The sequence below is a fragment of the Aquila chrysaetos genome, chromosome Z (assembly GCF_900496995.4).
Source record: "Aquila chrysaetos chrysaetos chromosome Z, bAquChr1.4, whole genome shotgun sequence".
NCBI lineage: Eukaryota > Metazoa > Chordata > Aves > Accipitriformes > Accipitridae > Aquila > Aquila chrysaetos.
In genome coordinates this window covers 42857462-42878481 of record NC_044030.1, presented here as the reverse complement: position 1 = coordinate 42878481, position 21020 = coordinate 42857462, and the positions used below count along the sequence as shown (strand labels likewise).

The 21020-nt window shown below is 41.3% G+C and overlaps 1 protein-coding gene across 2 annotated transcripts in view; it reads left to right on the top strand.

Annotated features, from left to right (window-relative positions):
- NTRK2 (neurotrophic receptor tyrosine kinase 2) overlaps positions 1 to 21020 on the top strand; it is a 208383-nt gene that overhangs the window by 156251 nt on the left and 31112 nt on the right. For both annotated transcript variants that reach the window (XM_030004102.1, XM_030004101.1), the window contains 2 exons: positions 3543 to 3715; positions 7148 to 7382. In XM_030004102.1, the coding sequence (XP_029859962.1) occupies positions 3543 to 3715; positions 7148 to 7382 (408 nt within the window). The remainder of the gene's footprint in view (positions 1 to 3542; positions 3716 to 7147; positions 7383 to 21020) is intronic.

Here is a 21020-nt window from a genome sequence, read left to right as displayed (position 1 = left end):
TGGGAGAGTTTGCACATCACATCAGAACACCATTTGCTGCAGGCACTTTTAGAGAACAGAGCGTGGAGGAAGGAAAAGTTATCGTTTCCTTGCAGGCCATTTTGCCACGCCACAGTAGTTGTTCAGGCCTGGATTCGTACTGTCTCCTCATAGGGTTGGATCCCCAGGCATAGTCTTGCACTAGTTTAATCTGGCTGGAGCTGGAGGTGAGGATGACTGTCAGGGCACAGGTTAGCAGCTGCCTCTGGCTCCCCTGCGAGGCTGGAGGGGGATTCACCCTGGGCTGTTCCAGGGTGGTGCTCAGCTAGCAGACTGCTATGTCTTTGAGGTGAAGAACATTTCCACGGCGTCTGCGGAGGAAAACTGAAGGTTTTCAACTCTTCGGGTCTTCAGTTCAGAGAACAGTCAAAATCACCCCTTCATTTCTTGAGGAAATGCACCACTCAGCTCTTGTATGGTGATGGGGAGCAGTGGCAAGGCTTTCTTAGGGGAAGGCTGAAACTGTATAAAGGACAGCTGTCATGAGAGTTTCATTACCAAGTCATACTGATGTTGGTGAGGGCCACATCCCCTTACTCTTGCTCTGACCCACCTGTGAATGCACCTCTGTGGTGTTGGGGTGGACTAAGGAGCTGGCCAGTTTGCACTCACTACAGAGCACAGGTCTGCAGAGATCAGATAGTACACGGATACCTGGGCAAGGACTCTGTGGAGGAGAATAAGCATGGGGTGGCGGTCTGACTGTCACAAGGATGAACACAGCAGATGTGGAGCTCCTGTAACAGTGAGGGGGTCCCGCTGTTGCCCAAGGGAGTGTGTCCCTCCTCCTTAGCTGCTGACCTGAGTGGTTGGAAAGTACACGTGGCTGTATCTCAGTTCCTACTTGGGAAAACTCCTATCAACTGGTGAGAGCACTTTGTATGCAGAGCTTTGGCGTACTTGTCAGTAATGATAATAATAATGAATATGTCTTTTTCTCTCGTTGTGCTCTTATGGTTTTATTTTGGTTTTATTTTTTCTGTTGCACTGAGAACAAGCTAAATGCATTAGTCAATGCCATTTCTATGTAAATTCAATGTACTTACTAATTTTTTCACTTTCAAGTCTCCTCCTTGCCTGATTGTGTCAGCTATCTCTCATGCATTGTGTCTATTCTGTGTGCTGCACGAAATAATGAAAAGGGGGCTTTGCAATGGTGGGTGTCAGAAATTCAAGTTGCCCCTTGGTAGTGGAAACCCTGCCTGAGTTTTACGTGGATTTTAGACCTTTCTGCATTTTGCTGTTTGACAGAAAATGTGTAATTGCCATGGCAACTGCTCTGTCATATGATAATTCTGCTGTTTCTGTGAGATAAAAAGCGTCTTCTGAAATATACAATATGCCATCCTCACACGGCAGAGCTGTCAGCATTTTTACTGTCTTTCCAGGGAAGGAGCCTGCTGGAAAGACTATCAGCCTATACTTCTCCCTGTGAATTTTTTTCCAGGTTGCTATTATTTAAAAATTGTTTTTATATGAATAGTTTTTCTAATTCTGTTGTTGAGAAGAATTACAGTCCAATTGCTTTACACGTGAAACCATCAGAGGAAACTCAAGTGACAACAGAATTGTTCCCAGTGATTTCATTATATAGCATAGATTGGACTGTGGGTTGGTGCCTGTATCATGTTAAAGCATCATCCCAGAGCCCGGAAGCATTATTTCAATTCCTCGCTCGGTTCAGATGTGATTGCATGGGGACCATAGTGCAGAGCCAATTTGATATCCACCTTAAATGATATAGCTGTGTATACTAATATATCATGGCTTTTGAAGCTTTGATGATGCAATATCCTTGTTGCATCATTATTGGTAAAACTTGTGGAAGAAGGGTTCTGGGCCTGAAGACACATAAGATTCACAAGTGGGTCCCTCAGGGAAGGGACATCCATGATGTGAGTGATCTCTATTGCCTCTAGGATCCATAGAGCCTGAAATCCACAGGGAAAAGCCCCTGAACTTGGTAGATGGCTATCCAGTCTGCCCTGCTTCTTGTCCCCCCATCTCAACCTTATTATGGCAGCTGTTTATTTTTCAAGACCTACGGTTGCAGTTTCACAAGTAAAGCAAGTGTTTTCTCCAACAGTCATCTTTTAGTCCCTTCTTCACACATGCATATGTATAATACTAGAAAAGTGGACAAAATTGTCTCTGTTGAAGAAAAACCTTGAACAAACCATGACTACTGCAGCTAAAACCCGGTTTTGATGGCAGAATGATTGCACAGTATGAACTTGTTCTGTGTCTGTTGTGTTAAGTGTGGTTGCTCCCATGCTCTGTATATGAATTCGGGGTAGAAAATAAAGTGACTAGATGGCCAGGATAAAGCATCTTTAGTTGAAACAATGCCACTACTTTTGTGTCTCATCTTTCTTTGTATTAAGTCTAGGTGTAGTTAAAATCCAGAGGTACAGAGCCCAGGCATCAGTTTCTGTGAATAATAATTTGTGAACATTGGTAACCTGCTATCTTTCTCTTACTGTTTTAAAAATGTTGTTTGAATTAGTATAGTGCAACCACAGTATCTTTTGAAGGTAGAGCCTAGTAGTGGTTTATTGTCAATTACAATTATTCCTCATTTAATTGGTGTCAGAATTTGGGTTTTTTTGGTGCATGAAAGTGTTTCCTTGCTCAGGAAGTGTAGTTCTTAAGAGATCTGAAACTGCCTATGTGTGGCAGTTAAATTAGCATCATTTTATTATACAACATTTAAGCTTCCTATTAGATCCAGTGTTGATACATTTCCTTCAAAATGAAAATATGCAAGAATTTAGAGCTCTATAAATAAAAGGGGGTGAGAAAAATTGACACTCCAGGATTCTGATCTGCATCTACTTCCTCTCTGTCTATTGATTTAGGATTGATCTTCCAGTTACTTATACATATGCTTAACCTTGGGTGAGTAGATTTACTGAATTTCAAAGGAGTTTCTGGCTGAAGTCTCAGGTTGTAGGTTCTGGTCCAGGGACGTACCCTTGTATAAATCTTCCTAATGTATAGCACACCATAGGGGCCAACATCAGCAACAGCAACATTAGTAATACATAAAGAATGCATCAGGGTTCCCACTAAGTATTTTAAGCAAGAATTTCATTTTAAAGAACTTAGGAGATGGGTAAATACCAACAGGATACTAGGGTTTGCCTGAGTTAAACACTAAAGGGTATGAACCAGCTGTGTACTAGTATATTTTTTGGATAAGATCAGTTTATTTGTTCTGTGTTTGGAAAATACTTGGCACAGTAAGATCATGAGTATTCCTACATCCTCTTACAAGAAAAATCATTGTTTGGCATGACATGCAGCATGAGAATGAAAATTGTATGGCCATTATTTAATTGCACTTAAACATCCAAGCTGCTTTTCTAAAAGTTATTAAGGAAGTACTTCCTCCATCCTTTTTGCAGTAGAGTGTCCTTATCTTACCCTTACATTGCCATCCCACATGTTCTCTACCTTCTGTGAACATCTACCCTTCCTTACGTTTTTGTTTTCTCTGCCAGACACTGAAGGATGCCAGCGACAATGCCCGCAAGGACTTCCACCGCGAGGCAGAACTGCTAACTAACCTGCAACACGAGCATATCGTCAAGTTCTACGGCGTCTGTGTTGAGGGTGATCCGCTCATCATGGTCTTTGAGTATATGAAGCATGGAGATCTTAACAAATTCCTCAGGTAAATCCACAAACACATATTGTGCTGCTGAGCCAGAAGTGGGCAGAGAAGGTGGGTGTTACTGGTACTTAATGTCAAATCAACTACTACCTCTGGAAAATGCCGACACCTAGGAGAGCAAATCTCTGCAACTCATCTTCTGTACTGGGATGTGGGACTTATTGTTTATTTGCCTATTTGGGGGTACCATTAAGTCAAGCCTTATGCTTTGCACCAAAGGAATGGGAACCAAGGAAATACTGTTTCCCATATATTTCAGTGTATTCTGAAATGTTTGGTTATAAATCTTACAGTAGGAATAATTTTCTTGCAGGATTTCTGGTAGCACTTGGGAAGATCCCCCTCAACACCTATCGCTATCTGTAGGCGTCTAAGAGCTTTTGAAATCTAACCCCTTTTCTCTTCCCTCCTCTCAGTATTTTGGAAAGACTGCAATTAGTGTGAAGCAAGAAAACTGTGAGCCATGGAAACTTCAGTGCAATGGAAAATGCTTCATCCTGGGGTCCAGATTACGGCTTTATTTCATAAAGCTGTTCAGGAATGTGCATTGGAAATTGAAATTTGGCAGTAAAGCAGTCATAAATAAATAGGTGATACCTAAGGTTCACAATAATAGGTAGCTCATGAACCAGGAAGTTATGAACAGTGGCCTTGTGTATGTGCCGTTTCCACTAGCCTGCATTCATTGACATAAAAATAAGCAGTTAAGAGACAGCTTTTGCTCCTATGTAAAAAAAACATGTGCATAAGGGACCGTTCTTTCAAGGTCTTCTATGTCATTTTCATTAAAGGATATCACAATGACATTTCAATGTAGTGAGATCTCTCCTGCTGAAGATAGCTAGGGGTACCACCATTTTGGAAAGATATTGGTGACAAAGCTGTAAAACAAACAAAACTGATGTCCCTTTAAATGGCTTCAGATTTTCTATCTGACTGAAATGGCTAGTGACTGCTAGTGTCACCATTTATGCATTTTTGAAAGCCCATGTGAAATGAGTTTGCTGTCTTTCTAATCTCTGCTGAACAAATAGCTACACTGCAAAAGCAAATGACATGAACTAGCATCCTCCCTTATTGGCAGGGCTGCCAGGTTTGGCAGGGAGACTGGGGCCTGAACTGGGACACAGAGCAAACACTACTACTTTTCCCAGACTGATTGTCTCTCTGGCAGAGGATTTAAATATATTGTTTCTGATTGGCCTTTTCTTACCTTGTAACTCTGTTTTTGAATTATTGTACAGAAAGGTAGTTTAGCAGAGAGTGTATTTCCTACTTCAGGTCTTCCCTTTTTTTTAATTATTAATCAGCCCTTGTCTTTAGAACATAAAATGATTACGCTGGGACAAGCTGTTAAACCTAAGCTCCAATTTGTCATTCCTCTCACATTTGCTGCAGCTTGTGCTGCAGATCAGGGGTTAGTTGTAAGCCGGCTGTAAGAGCCTGTATTTCTTACCCTGCAGCGCCACCAAAGGCTGTCGGGGAAAAACGAATCCGAAATTTAACCCAAGTGAGCCGTTCTGTCTGCATGCAGCCAGAGGCTGTTTCAGATCTAGGACTAAAGCCTTAAAGTCATGCCTGCCCTATGCTTGTTCTGGCTCATGGAGACTGATGTGGATCCAAAGAAAACTCTGTCAATGTTCCTGGCTGTTGCAGACACTGAGGAGCACCTCCTTTACAGCCAGTACCAAGAGGACAAGCAAGATGGATGGAGTGTTAAGAATAATCCAAAAGTTTCATTAGGTACAGACCATGTCCGCAAGGAAGCTAGCGAAAGATAAAGAGTTCTCTTAATTTAGCAACTCAGAGCTTCATGTCTGAGAGCAGTCATTAAAAAAATCCATGCAATGAAAAGGTACAGTGCTTTTCAATAGGAATTTGCCTGTGAGTCTTGGTTGGAGATTTCATATCCTGCCATTTATTCCCACCCAATCCAGACCAGTTGCATGGCTGCCTTTATGCACTCTCTGGCAGAGAGCTCTTTGGCTGGTAGCAGGTGCAGTCCCAGTAATGCTACGCACCCTCCTTCGTTTCTTTCTCCCATCTGTCACTTTGCTCATGAAGTTCTTCCCTTGGGGCAATTTTAATTTCATATTTCTAATAGGTAGTGTCAGATTTGATCCCACAGATTTTGATTAATTTACAACTCTTCTCCAGACTCCTGTGCCCTTCCCCTAGGGATGAATTAAGGCCTCACCTCTATTGATTAGAAAGGTGATTCTCTGAAACTCCTCTTTGTAGGAAAGAACTTTTGAGAGAAAATAAAAATCAGTTCTAGAGTCTTTTTCCAAAAAAAAAAAAAAAAAAAAAAGTTGAGGAGGGAAGAGGAGAGGTGGTCTCAGAATAGTCTGTAGGAATGGAATAAAAAAGGCTTCTGAAAATGCAGAATAATGGAATGGATGGAAAGGGATATTCAGAATATTATAAGGTGTATCAAATGAGGAATGATTGCCAGATGACCTCATTAATTGGATAAGGATTAGCTAGTAATGCCTACTATAAAATGTTGTGTGTAGGAATGTTTATGTCTGTATTTTCAATATACTAGGATGTTACACATGTATACCAGAGCTAGCAGAGTTAAGATGGGTGGAGCACATGTGTTCCACTACTTTGCTGGGCTTTCCAAATGCAGAACGGCTATTCTTCTGCTGGAGTGTATACAAGTTTCTCATTCATCAGTCGATTATTGTATCTTGGGGACTTGCTAGGTCTTTAAAAGCTTGTATTTCTGAAGCTGTTTAGTTGTTCCAAATAGTGCATGTTTTGTGTCCTCTTCCTATTGTCAAGAATTCTTATCTCAGGCAGGACTCACCTTTGGTGATAAAATAAGCAAAAAGGGTTTCCTGCTGTGCTTTTGGATAGGAAATTAGAAGTGTAAATCTGAAATTGCTGCCCTTGTTGGTCAAATCGCATCTCAGAAGGAGGTTAGCTCTTTCTTCTTTAAGAAAAGATGGAAGGGTCAATGGCCTGTCTCCCTGTAGAAATCAAGGAATGCTGGTCATAGGAAAAATGACGCTATGCATGCCACTTCATTACCATTCACTCTTACGGAGTGATAAGGTTTTCCTCAGTTACCTAACAGCTACATTTGCCAGTCTTTCTGCAGAAAAGACTACCAGAACAGAACAGGAGAAAGGTGGTGGTTTTGGACAAAGCGGTATTATTATGAATATGTGTGTCTTACTTCCGTAAGTAATATATCACCTGTTGTGTAATGCTCTTCACAACACCTGTCTTTCACGCAATGAAGCAAAACAGTAAATGAAAAAAGCCAAGATACAAATTTTCACCTATCTCACCAATGAATTTGTAGGCCTTTTTGTTACTATATTTGAGCAAGTCACTTGTGTGGTTTTAGGCTCACTAATGCCTTTCACCTCTCCACCTTACAAGTGGCCTATCACTTAATTAGCTTGTATTTTGTGGCAGGGCACATGGACCAGATGCAGTACTGATGGCAGAAGGCAACCGTCCTGCTGAGCTGACCCAATCCCAGATGCTTCACATTGCCCAGCAGATTGCAGCTGGTATGGTTTACCTGGCATCACAGCACTTTGTGCATCGGGATCTTGCTACCCGGAATTGTCTGGTTGGTGAGAACCTACTGGTGAAGATTGGGGATTTTGGAATGTCTAGAGATGTGTACAGCACGGACTACTATAGGGTAAGTAAACTGCTGTAATTGGTAATAACCTAGGTCTTGTTCAGTCATCTTACCACATTGATGTGACTGATTCTGCTTTTACACTCAACCATCTGTCTGTCAGGTAATTTAGAGGCTGGCATATGACGAACCTGGTTTTGAGTTACAAAGTTTTGGTAAATTTGGAGATTGTTAATCAGAGTAAGATTAGCATGTCCTGTTGTTTATTTATGTTGGCTTTATATTCTAATAATAAATCACAGAAAGGTCTTTTTCTCTGGGCAGAAATTTTGCATGTTTGCTTGGCTTTAGTGAAGAAGAAGCAGCAGCAGATAAAAAGGAAGAGTGGGCAATCAAATTTGGCCCAACACTTTGAAGTTGTGTTCTTATATGTTCTTATATATTGCTAAGACAAATGGAAATTGTAACTTTTGCATATTGTAGAATGTTTCAGTTTACTAGAGGAGGTGTAAATACTGGAGAGCAGCACTGGACCAGTTACTTTACTCAGGAAGAGACTAGGTGAGGAATTGTTATATACACAGCACCTGAAAGGCTGTCAGTAAGTTTTTCCTGCTTGAAGTCAGGTCTTTAGTCCTACTGCTTATGGCTGAAGAGTTGTTTTGTGGTGGGTAAGTGTAGCCCATCGTCCTTGTTTATTCTGGCCCAGGCTGTTTTCCCTGAGTTTCGTTGCCATAAAATTATCTCTGAAGTTTGCAAAGGGCTTCTAGGATCGCTAGGATAAACAGGACTGTGTACATTAATTACTGTTGCTGATGTTGTCTTTGTACTATGTGGCAAGTCATGTAGTTGGCAGCATTTGCTGTTTCCTTCCACGTTTGTAATTTCATGATTGGAACTGAAGCTAAGGTGCCTGTGGCTTGAGGAAGGCAATCCGTGGCCAAGCTGTTAGTTTATAAACCTAGAGTTTATCCTGTAAGACAAGCCACTCAGCATCTTTAAGCACATTTTCTATATGTGCCTCTCACATGACCTGTCGCCAGTGAATTCCTTATAGATAAAATGAAGGCCTCATCCTTAGCCACCCAATTTGGGCTGCTGCTGTGTCCATAAAGGAGAGTGTCTCCTCAGCATCAGTATTTGTGGGATGCCCGGAAAGAGATTGTCTCTACATCCGGCTGAGGCTGGACAGGGCAGAGGAACCTACACACAAGAATCATTATTGAGTGTTGTTTCACTTAACATCTGAGAAGTAACAGCCTTCTCTGTTCTTTGTCTTTTCTTCCAAAGGCCAACCTAGTATTTAGTAAATATATGAGCCAGATTCCTCTTACATTTTGTTACTTTGGAAACTTGGCACTTCAAGCTATTTGGTCAGTGTAAAACAAGCATGACCGCACTTCAGAACTTGGAAAAATACACAGAACAGTAATCACTGCCTCTATTTGTGTTTGTGAGGACAGCAGTGAGCACCAAAGGCCAGGGTTTCTTCATTTTGTATCTGAAGTATGAGCAATACTTCTTGGGACTGGAGGTGCATCTCCTGTTCTGTATTTCAATGAGACTGGACTTGTTTACCATGTTCGTCATTAGACTTAGGAATGAATGTCCATGCTTAACAGTAAGTGTTTGCAAAGGCCTTGACAGTTAGAGGCAGCATTTTTGAACAATAAATGCTCTGCTTATTTTTGGAAAAACTTAGTAACTCACTGCTGCAGAAAAAATACCTGCAAAAAAGGATGGAAGTTAAGTAATCCTATGGGCTTCCTGGGGAGGACTGAGGCCTGGCACAGCATGTGATAGTGTACGGACTCTGGCATCATCTTACCTGCTCATGTACCTCTGGGTTTAATCCTTGAGTCTTACACATGAGCACTCAAGCAAAGCTTCTTTGCCAATGGCAAAAGCATTCTTTGCCAATGAAGCACAAATTTAGAATAAGACCCTTGACCTGGAGGAGGCAGGGGTTCACCAAAGGAAATTCTGGGTAACCTGGATAGTCCTTGGGTACCTCTCAAAAGACCTCATTCAAGGGGTACACTGCATTTCTCACTGCCTCTTATACAGAATCACTCTCATCTTTCCTTCTTCTCTCCCTCTTCATCACTTTTTTTGAAGCCAAGGGAGGATCTGTGGGGTGCAGGGTGTAACAAAGGAGAAGAAAGAGGGAGTAGTGTCAAGAGGGTGAAATCATGGATGTGAGAGAGGGAACAAACAAGGCAGGAAAGGTAAATATAGAGAGGTGTTACTAAACAAGCGTGAATGAAAGGAGAAGGATGTAGAAAAGTGTCAGAGAGGATGAATGAAGATGTAAAGTAGCATGACTCCATACAAGTTGATGGTATAAGCTTGCAGTATGATGGATGGGTATGAAACTTAAAGTTGGGTAGTTGCTTGTTCTGCACAGTGAGAAAAACAAGAAGGACCATTTATCTGGCTCCTGATGTGCCAGCTGGCTTCTAGCTGGTGCAGAAGAGGGACAGCCACAGCCTGCCGTGCCACCGTATTTCACAGTGATGGAAGTTACAGTTGTGCCTGTGAGGTTTTGGCCTGCCCTGCTTGGGCTATGTGTGGGCTGGTCAAAAGCTGGTCATGAAACAGTCATGGCTATGATGACTTTTCAGACAGTTGCCTGGAGATTTATATCCATGGCAGGCCTAAGCAATGAAACTGTCAGCGATGACACTGGGATGGCACTGACCTACCATACCTAATTGTTTATAGCAGGCTGAGTCTTTTTAACTGCTCAGGCTTAATCACATACATAGAAGCAATTCCTCCCCAACCTTGACAGCTTTATCTGATGTTTGTTGGAAGGAATTACACAGCTCCAGAAAGCTCTGCAAGAAATGGTTCAGCATTTTTTTTTATTAATACAGTGGAATCAGTTTTTTGGGATTCTACCACCCTGTCAGTATGTTAGATTTGCCCAAGATGATTATTTATAGCTTGCTTCTGTAAGATAAGGATGATCCCCAGTCCTTGTTCCCTGTTAGATCATTAATGACATTCTGCATTGAATCAGCTCAGTTGTTAGGAGATGCTTCAGGGAAGAGGGGCAGAGAAATAACCGCTGGGCTGGGAATACATGTGCTATGGGGCCCTGATTGCACAAGCTTTCTTTTTTCTCCTCTGTTCTTTCTTCCTTTCTTTTTCATCAGGCAGGAATCTTGTGGGTGGGGGGAGCCCTGGTGTACATGTCAGCATTCAGTGTAACACCAATAGTTTTCAATAGTCAGACCAGATGAGCCTGGGGACATGAAAAAACTGCAGTGGCTTTTCTTACCCAGCACTACTGTCCACCCCAGGCCAAAATAAAAAAACTGTCAAGTAATTAGTTTGGTCTGTGTGCCAAACAGCTCCAGAGACACTCTACTGCACTGCAGTCCTTGTAGCACAGTGGATCATTTCACGAAGTTATTTACTTGCAGAGCTTAGGTCTCAGGCTCATTAGTGGCTTTTATTTGTTTTGTTGATGTCTGGGGTTTTTTGTTTGGACTCCCGACCCCCACAGGTCAGGGTTTCCCATCTTTCCCTCTGATACCCAAGTAGTATGACTCAGCAGCAGCTTTCAGTGGCTTAAAGTATTCACACTGAAGCATGGGAGAACTACTTTGCTAATAGTTGTTCTTGCACACAGAGATAGTATATCAGGCCCCTTTTAGGCTTCCAGTTCAGGTTTGCAAGTGGTTGCTTAGTCCTTGGTCTTAAAATACTTTTCTGCATTTCTTTATCATAAGCAAAAAGCTTAAAAAAAAAAAAAAAAAAAGGGAAGATTGTCTTATCCCAGTACTTGGAAAAACTTAACAGGGATATGCTTTAAATATGAGCCAAGACTTTGGATGAAACTGTGATTTCACCAGAGTAAGCAAGAGCTTTGCCATTAACTTCATTAGGACCAGAATTTCACCCTTCCACATTTTTATGTTTGTCCAGTGCAGGATAGAGACTGTTTCTGATTTAGATTTATGGAGCTCAGTTGTGTAATCTCTATTTAGCTATTGTATAACTTACTTGCCTTTATGCAACAGCGCAAGAAACAGTGGAGAAAATAAGGACTCCTTCCTTTCCTCCACTTGTACAAACCGCTCAAGGATCTGTCAAAAGACTGGGGCTATTAGTGAGGTTTCCCTCTTCCTTTAGGTCCAACTTGCCCTGAAGGGAGAGATGTTCATAAATCACAAATTAGTTTCCTCCACTTCTGGTACAGATGGGGCCGAAGAACCTGAGAATGTGTTTCAGTATAAAGTCCAGTGACACGGTTTCACTTTAAAATCTTCTGCATATTTTGTACCATGTTTTGCAATTTAAAGAGAGCATAGCATGTAGGATTGGAAGAAGCAACATAGGTTACCAAGCCCAAGCCTTCCACTCTTGCAGGAAGCCATGCAGTAGGTATTAAGGGTAGGAGGAGCTACAAGAATCTCAGACCTCCTCAAGCCAAATAGAAAACCCCAACACTCATTAACACTTCAGTCCCTTCTATATAAGGCACCAAACCCCATAAAAATTTCAGTCTGCCAGTGGAAAAGAGGAGGAGATGTCAAGGGTATTAACGGTGTCCTAAGCCCCTAAAGAAAAGTTATGTTTGGCAAAAATTCCTGAGAGATCTTAGGAAGTCAGTCACACCCGACACACAACGGGAGGTGACAGCAATCCCCATCACTCTATCTCAGTGATAATTACCTTCCGAGCTGGCAAACTGTGTAATGCTGTAAGTGCACAAGCCAGCTGCACCAGTCTGTGGCATTACTGCCAGTGGCATTACTGGGGTTTGGTGACGCCACTCAGAGCACATCTGGCCCTGTCACCTGTCCTCAGTGCCTCAGAGCAGTGTGGGAACTGAAGTTGACCAAGAGCCAGATCGTACAGCAAGAGGGGAAACAAAAATGCAGGTGACCGATGCAAGTCCTGAAGAAAGACTTTAGTTAAATAAATAAATACGGAGCAGCCTGCAAAACACTGGCAGGCTTCTTCTCCAGTGTCTCTCAGGTATACAACAAAATTGGATAGCAGCAGTGTTGTGTCTCTGAAGCTTGAATTTCTAACTCCTGGATCACTCCTGTCCTGTCACGCAGCCCCTTGCATCAAAGTGGATGTTGCAAATAAGTAGGATCCTGCTGCACGGGCTTTCCCCGGAAGGCTGCTCCCCAACCTCAATGGCTGCAAATTTTGTTTTTTATCAGCAACGTGGCCAATGTACACCTATTTGATCACATTATTCTCTTCCCTTCTTAGTCTTTACCTCTCAAGTGTATTTAGAAAAAGTAGTCCTGTCACCTCCTGGACTGTTTTGGAGGGTTAAAGGTGGCACACTGTCAGGGGAAAAGGTTTTTCATTTTTCTTCTCCTTATAGTAGCCTTCTCCCATGACTTCCAGTGTGTGAAACAGCAGATTCGGTGTCTCTTTCTGGTACAGACATCACTAGGACTGTGAGCAGTATTTTCCAAATGAGATTTTGTACGTTCTTGGATCAGAGGTACTTCCCAGCCTCTAATGAAAACGTGCTGCACAGTACATCCTAGACTCGCATAGCCTGTGTCATTGGCACACAGTCACTGTATTCTCAAACAGTGCCCTGGGCCACTCTCATCTTCCACTCTTTGCAAATGAAGAACATCCCCCTTTTTTGAAGTTTTTTTGTTTCAAACACTCAGTGAATGACTTTGCAGTTCATACTGGCACATTTTGTACCTCTAGTGGTGGAGAAAGATTGTTGTCTCTTATTTTTAGCTTCTTTGGGGGCTGCTTTTTTTAAAAATTAAAAATCAGGTCTTGTCTAATTTGGTGGTGAGTAAAGAACTAAAGAAACAGAATCATGGTACCAAAAAGTAAACAGCTGAGGGAGTGAGAAAGGTTTGCAAGGAAGTTTCCTAGATTTTTGTGGCTTTGTGTCTTGATGTTTTGTTTCTTGATCAGTTCTATTTAATGTTAATGTTAAGTGGATATTTTGGGAAAGGATGTCTTTTTAAAACATAGACTTCCCATGTGCTTTCAGTTAAGATGTGAGAAGTTATTATACTTCTTAGCCTCCCAGGAAGACTTCCAGAAAAACTAAGGATTACACAATTTGCTGTTCCAGGCCAATTTTAAAAATACCCAGCTTTCAGATCTTCTCTGTACACAAAAAGGTCAAAAACCCTTTTGAGAAACAGTTTTGACACTTGGGACTATTATAGACCTCAGCAAACAGTCCCAATCCAGATCTCCGCTGTTCCTTAGCGAAGTCAGAGTAGCAGTTTGAATACAGTGAAATAACATTAGTATTAGAGTAGTGAAATGGCAAAGAGCATCTTGCCTGCTAGGCATAGTCCTTCCTTCATGTGTGAGCCTAATACTGTAGAATGCTGTATTTCTGGCAACTGCATAATACACTTTTCTGGTGACTCCCTATATGAAACATTTGCTAAAAGATAGTGCTAGTAAAATAATCACCAGAGAGTGATCTCGTTTAAGCTATTTCCAGTATGAAATGCCTATTTGCAAAGAGAATTAATGCATGACAGCAAGGGGCTAAAAAAAGAAAAGTCTGGTTTATCATTATTTGGGCTGTAACTAGCCAGGCAAGCACCACGATACAAATGTTTACAGTAAGGAACAAGTGTCTGTCTATTCTGAAAGGGCAATAGCAGCAAACACCTGCAGGTCTCAGCTGCCACTACAGAGATGAATACCTGTGTGTGGGAGTTTGGAGGAGGCTGCACTAAAGAAAGCAAGAAAGAGTTACTGAGAAGTCAAGCAGCTTGTCAAGGCATCCTCGTAGGTGTGTTTATTGAATTGTCACAGTTTGAAGGCACAGTTTGAAGGCTTTTTATTAGCTGCTATTTTTGCATCCATTGCTCAAAAGGAAATTATCTGCTTCCCTACATGGACTTCTCAGCTCTCCTCCTCCGTCAGAGGCTCATTGCATCATGTGTAATGCTGGGGAGGAAAGAGGGTTCCAGCAGCCCTGGACGATGTGCACAGATGATTTCATGCAACTGGAAGCAATACAGGAAATAATGGGCCAGCTAGGGAGATGTAAATCTGAACTAGGTGCCTTGAAGTCAGTGCAGTAACTCTGAACTTAAAGTAGCATAATTGCAAGCAGAATTAGCCCTAATGATTTTAGAGGGCTTTTAGGAGCTTCCTAAAGGTCACCACCATGTCAGCATTTAGAAAGTTGTATGGAGCAGGACACGGCTTTATCCTGATGCTAAAGGATTAGCAGCATGGCTTGACGTGTGTTACTACTTGGCCATGACAGAGTATATTCTGTTGTGTGCAGGAAGCATGCTCTTCCCCAGCTCTTACTTACAGATCCCTGACTGCTGGTGTTTTGTCTGGAATTGCAGTTTTCTAACCTGCTCAGTTCTACTCAGAGAGGCCAAATTTAGCTTTCTCTCAAGCAAGTACAGTTCCATCTTTTTTAGCATGGCTACAGATGTAGTCAATTCCCAAGTGAAGTTTTCTCATCATCTTCACACCAGGATCATTGGTCTTACTTATAGTTCTGTTTCCATCTTTTTTCACTGACACAGATCCTAAGAGGGGAGTCCAAGAAAGTTTTCCATATTAGTGCTAGGAGAAGAAACATCATATGTCCAGCATGCATAGTGTGCTGTATTTAACAGTGCGTTCTTACTAAACTCCATCTTGCAGGGTTAGTGACAAGACGGTAATACAGAAAATGAGATTTTTAACTGGGAGGTTGTGACATACTTTGTTTTGCTAGATTTAAGCCCCCTCTCACATGAAATGTGCAAGTGGGAGGCCAGCTCCACGGCTTCTTGAGCACATTCTCCTTCAGTCTGTGAGATCAAAGAGTGTAGAGAGGACAGAAACAGAAAAACATAATGACTAGGTTGAAAAATGGAGCTGATTAAAAGACAAACTAGAGCAGAGTGACCTTGCTTCTGTGAACAGTTACTTGATTACCCATTGAATCTGGGTGTCTAATTATTCCTTTGTAAATCCACCCCCACTAGATTTACACCAGTGTGGTTCTCATGCAGGATGTCAAGAAATAGGTTCATCTTCAGAAAGTAAGTTCAGCCAGGAAGCAACCTAGAAACATATGCCAGAAAATGCAGAAATCCTCTTGAACCACACTATAGCTAAAAGCTCTGAATGTATGTCAATCAAAAAATAAAAGTGTTTGGAAATTTTCAAATGGAAATTTTCCCCCTGTTTGCTTCTGTTAAAAGCTTTGAGAATTTACTCTTTGGTCCTATTTTGGTTATAAAACAGATATTACATTTTTCAACTGGGTGGAAATTTTGGGTTTCCCACCCCATTTTTAAAGCATTTTAATGATGTCGTTTTCAGTGGGGTTACTCCTGCTGTATGCAGTCAGTAAGATCCTTAGGATCCATATGCATGCCTATAGAATAGCAGGAAGTTTACACAGTCAGCATCACCGGTGGCTGACACAAGCTTTTCTGTTGAGGGGCTCTTAGCACAGATGTTCATTAACTTTAAAAGTCCTTTTAAAATTATATATACAAAAACTGAATCATTCTCAAAAATAACCACACATATGGATATAAATTGCAGGAAAGCAATGATTCACACATTGAAATTAGCTTTACGAACTGCAATTTGGAGAGCTTTGCAGAACTCTGATCAAAATCGGCTCATTCCATTAAGTAGCAGTATAGCCCTTCAAAGCCATTTTTGCCGGTGCTGAAATGACTTGACCGCTGTTTAGACCTTTAGTGCATAAAAAGGCAATGTCTTTAATCCCAATCCTGTTCAGCATTTGCTAGATTGTAGCTGGAATATTAGTAGAGGCTTTTTCTGTTGACTTTATTAGAGCCAGTGTTTTGTCCAGGGCTTCAGAAAGCAAGAATTTTACAGGCAACATTTTCTAGAGACCAGGCATATAACAGCAAGAGAAATGATGAAGTGATTTCTGTAGTTTTTCTTCCTGGGCCAGGTCTTTGTGCAGACTGTTAATGCCGTTTAGTAATTGTGGAGAGGAACAATGTGTAAATATCTGGAGAGATACTGTACTGTAGTGCTACAGATTGCCACTTTTGGCAGGAAATCTGCAAAGCAAATGACAGAACTCCAAAGGTTAGCAGCTGAAGCTGTTGACTTTGTGATGTGTGTTGCACACAGTGTGAGGAAAAGATGATGTGGGAACAAAATGAGAAAAAGGTCTCTGTGAACACAGTCAGAAACTGGAGTGGCAGCTCCTGGCTGCTGCAGAGCACTGATGCACTTGTGCGACCGTGCCGCTGCCCCCACTGATGGTGTGGAAAACACAGAAAGGCCACCCAGAGGGAGCAGGACTAAATGGGAGTTCTCCTTTGAGGACTGGTCACAGAATCAGCTCCCAGCAGAGTCTTTGCAGGCTTCCAGCTGGAAGGTTTTCTTATGCAAATGGCCTCTCTTCTTGCAGTAAGGAAAGCAGTTGCTAGGCAGTTTTCCTAAATATGCATCTTTTTTCCTGGGCCCAAAGAACAATGGGCACTCTTTTGGTTCACAGAACTCAGGAAGCACAGAAAGGAAGAACTAGACAATTAGACTATGAAGTGCTATGGGTAACGGGATGGATGGAGAGGATGAGAGGACAGCATCAGCTAGTAACAGAGCAGAGCCTACAAATCTGGCTCTCGTGATTGGTGCATGCATACCAAAGAGCTACTGATGGTGAGTGGAAATGGGGAAAAATGGAAGCAGTGTGTGATACTGCAGGTCATTTAGGTCTTCACTGCTCTGTGGGTCCTTTGGCTGTCTGATGAAGCACCAGGCCAGCCAGGCAGCTTGCATGTGTCCACTCCAATATGGGGGGCAAGGGAAGTCATTAATGAGGACTTGGGTCAATCCGAGCCTGTTGGCATCGGTGACAGAGACCATGGACGTGCTTTAGGTTACCTATGTAGTTGTAACACATATGCCTTTGTGAAGCCTTTTCAATATCAGACATCATGAACGGTACTTAAGTTTTTGACAAGTTGTCAGGAACAGCTCTCCAAGCTTCCCAAAAGGGGAGGCCCCCAGAACTAAGGTAATTTTGCATCTTGCAGGCTCAGGAAATTTGTAATTATACTGCAGAGATAACTTGGCTTTGCATTAATCTAGTCTTACATAAAATGGAGCCCAAACACTTAAAAAATGCTGTCAAGCTTCTAGCTGTGGCCTAACTTTAGGAAGAGTTGAAGGCCTGATTTAAGCTGAGTGAGGGAATATGCATCTGATATAAAGGACAGATAAAAAATTTAGAATAAAGAGCATGGTGACTCAAATGCTTCTGTCTCCATCAGGCGTGTAAACAAATCCGCAGAAGAAAAGCCATATAAGCAGGAAGTTATTTCGTTCTTCCCCGTGTACTGAAATGCTTTCAAGAAACATACCTAGCTTAATACCCTTGAATTTACTTTCAGAAGTTACTATTTATGTATCCCTTAACAGTACCCTTGCAAAGCTGCTGTCCAGCCCTTGAGGATTTGAAGGGCTTGCATTAAATTTGGTATACAACCGGTTCCTACCTCTCAGCCACTTCTTCTCATCTGGGCCTTCATACTGCAATAGTGATGTCTCATGTCTTTGATTTGGGAGCAGAGTCAGACCCATTTAAATGCTCAGATAGAGGTACCAACCCTGAGAAATGATGCAAATGAAGTTTCAAAACTATTCCCTTATTTAGTCTCATATCTTTGTGTTGTTTTTCGATGAGACACAAAAGTTGCCTTGTCTGTTTTCAAGCTATTCCCCAACACATATTTATGTTGCTCAAAAGTTTAACATGCTGAGTAGATGAGCCTTAGTTTAAAGCCTATGGAGGCATAACTTTGCTCAAGTTACATCTCTCTTTGCTACTCGAATGTAGTTAGCTTTTAAATTGTATTTTAACTCTTGATTTGACCTGGAATAATCATGCTTTTGATTTTCTGTGGCATTTTTTTCCTTTGTGACAAGGAAAAGAGGAAAGACTGAGTTTGGTTTTGTTCGCAGAGCTACATTCCCATATGCAGGAGCTCTGCAAAATTGGTTGAAACTGATCCAAATGGGTAGCAAAGCATATGAAATCAGAATGCTTTTTGAGGTTAATTTTACTTCTGAGGAGTTTGCTTAAACCACCTTATTCAGAGTGGAGTTATGAAGAACAGTGATGTGGTAGGCCCCAGGTTAGAGAAGCAACTAATGAATGGTCAGCAAGGATTTTCGAGAATCTGTATCCTTGCTGATGTAGATGAGACCAAACCATTTTCAGCAACATTACAGAAAATACATATGCTGCCATTTTTTTCCACACCAGCAATGCTACAACATTGCTAGCTCTAATTATTAAAAGAAATCATTAGTTTAATCACTTCCCTACCTACCAACTCAGAAGAACAGCTTAAATTCTTACATTAAACAAGCAAACAAATGCTGGATTTTGAAAAGTGTCTTTTCCTTCATGGGCCCTTTTGCTAAGGGCAAGAATTGTGAACAAGGAATATAATTTGGCAAGATATATATAATCAGGAGGCTAAAGAGCCATTCAAGCAAAAGGTCATTACTGTCTCAGAAACAAATGCGTATGCACTGGCATGATTGAGAGTGTAAGTGAGAATTCTGTAAGTATAAGAAGTCTGGAAAAGCCCTTTCAGCAGGAGCAATGCAGAGCACAAAGAAGCCCAACTATTGTCAAGGTAGAGATGGATACACTTTGGAAGAAGCTTAAATGATAGCCACCTGTGATACCTGGGGCTCATCAAACCCTACTTCAATCCCCTGTTCCACGTAGCTGTGTTCAAGCTTTTCTCCACAACTGTGAGTCCTGGAAGTGAACATTTGAATGTAATTTCAATTATTCACATAATCACATGCTTAGAAGCCAGGACTTTAAGAAAGAGCTATAGTGTGAGACTTTTGATAATAGCGTAAAAGGCTGCAAATCTACATGTACAAAAAATAATGAGCCATTGTAATAAAAGAGTACATAGTGAAAATAAAATAGATTAAAAGCCATTTAGAGATGAAGAAACCCTGAGATTGTGATACTTTAAAGCACAAAATACTGTTTTTTTTCCTGCTACTATTGAAAATTAATATGATTTAAGCAGTTAATTTTGTAGCCTATACAATTTTTATAGAAGACAGAGAGACACTGGTACATATTCAAAGAATGAAAACTGGTCTAGCTTCCAGACCAATGAGTAAACTGGCATTGACATCACTGGGCACAGGATTTTTACCTTTATTCTTATCAACTGCAAATTTTTAATGGCTTTACATCTGTTTTCACTTCTGTGTTCACTGCTGTATCTAAAGGGTGAAAAAAAATCACATCAGCCTGTGATCCAATCCTTACATGCCACACCATGAAGCAAACAAATGCTTTGCTGGAAATGTAAGTTGGGGTTTTTTTCAACTGATAGGTAAAATGTGATGCAGTCTGAGCCTCCCTTAGGAGATTATTTTATAACATCTTTTAATCCATTCCAAGGTGTGTGTGTGAAGGGAGTCCTTCAAATTGTTTTATGACCTGCAAGATTATGTGTCTATAAATCTGGATATAATGATGTACACAGAAGGGGAGAAATCTTATCAGGGCAAAGAAATTACTCTTATTTTCTTTCTCTTTTTCTCTTTAATTTTCTTTTTCTTTTTTTGGTGATAGAATTTTAGGAAGATAAAGAAATGTTCGTTAAATATATTGCCAGATATTCTCAGATAACACATCAGTGATGCAATTGATTCACTGCCAGTATAAATATAAAGGGCAGGAAAAAAAAGAGGCAACATGAATGACAGACATGACGATTCCAAATCATTTGTCCTAATGTTTTTGTCATCTACCTTCCTCATACTGCCTTAGCCCAGTCCCACAAAATAAAAATGTGATGTTATCTGGAGAACATAGGTTCTTTCCAGATTGATTTACCAGATGCCTGTCACCACCGAGTCACTTTGAAAGGCTAACTGATAGACTGGGCTTTTTGCAAGTTACTGCTCTGCATGCAGTCCTTTTGCAGCTGATTATGCTGCCAATGTTATTTTCTGATGGTGAGATTTAGTGCGGCATAGCTGGCTGGCAGTATCCTTGTAGGAGATTTTTCTTGCCTGTGAGCTAAGCGAAGGGCAGGGTCCTGCATTCTTGGCAGCCTGTCATATGCATGAGCTGTTTGTTTTTTAGATTCAGCAAGCAGAGTTTTAAATCATCTTTAGCAAAACAAGACACAGAGAAAAAAGAGAGATCAAAATAGAACTGAATATTTCATGTCATAATTTTGGCAGCATGTCTTGTCTTGTCTTCTACATTGAAAGCACCAATGAAAAAGGGAATTTTGCAGTTTTCAGTCAAGTGACTTTTCCATGGTCCTTGAGTATCCACACATATTCTAGGACTGGTCTCTCATGCCAGAAAGAATGTAGTGTTGAGGACTTGTGTGGGAAAAGCATAATCACGTTAAAATGAAGCTCAATGCCAATACACAGTGAGTGGAATGTGCCCCTCAGCAGAAAGCCGATAGATACTACTTGAATCCACAAACAAAGCTTATATATTGTTTAAGATATACAGGCCCAATATTGCCATTTTCTGCAGCAGGGAATTCTGTTGGGAGTGATCAAAAGATCCATTTTACACAACTCCTACCTGTTTGCATAGGCACACACAGTTGTGATTTTTTTTACATCAGTCATGCTTGGAGGAACACACAAATGTTTCCATGGTGTTTGGGAGAGGGACTAAACCGTGGGTTTGGAGCTGAGCCAGGAGCC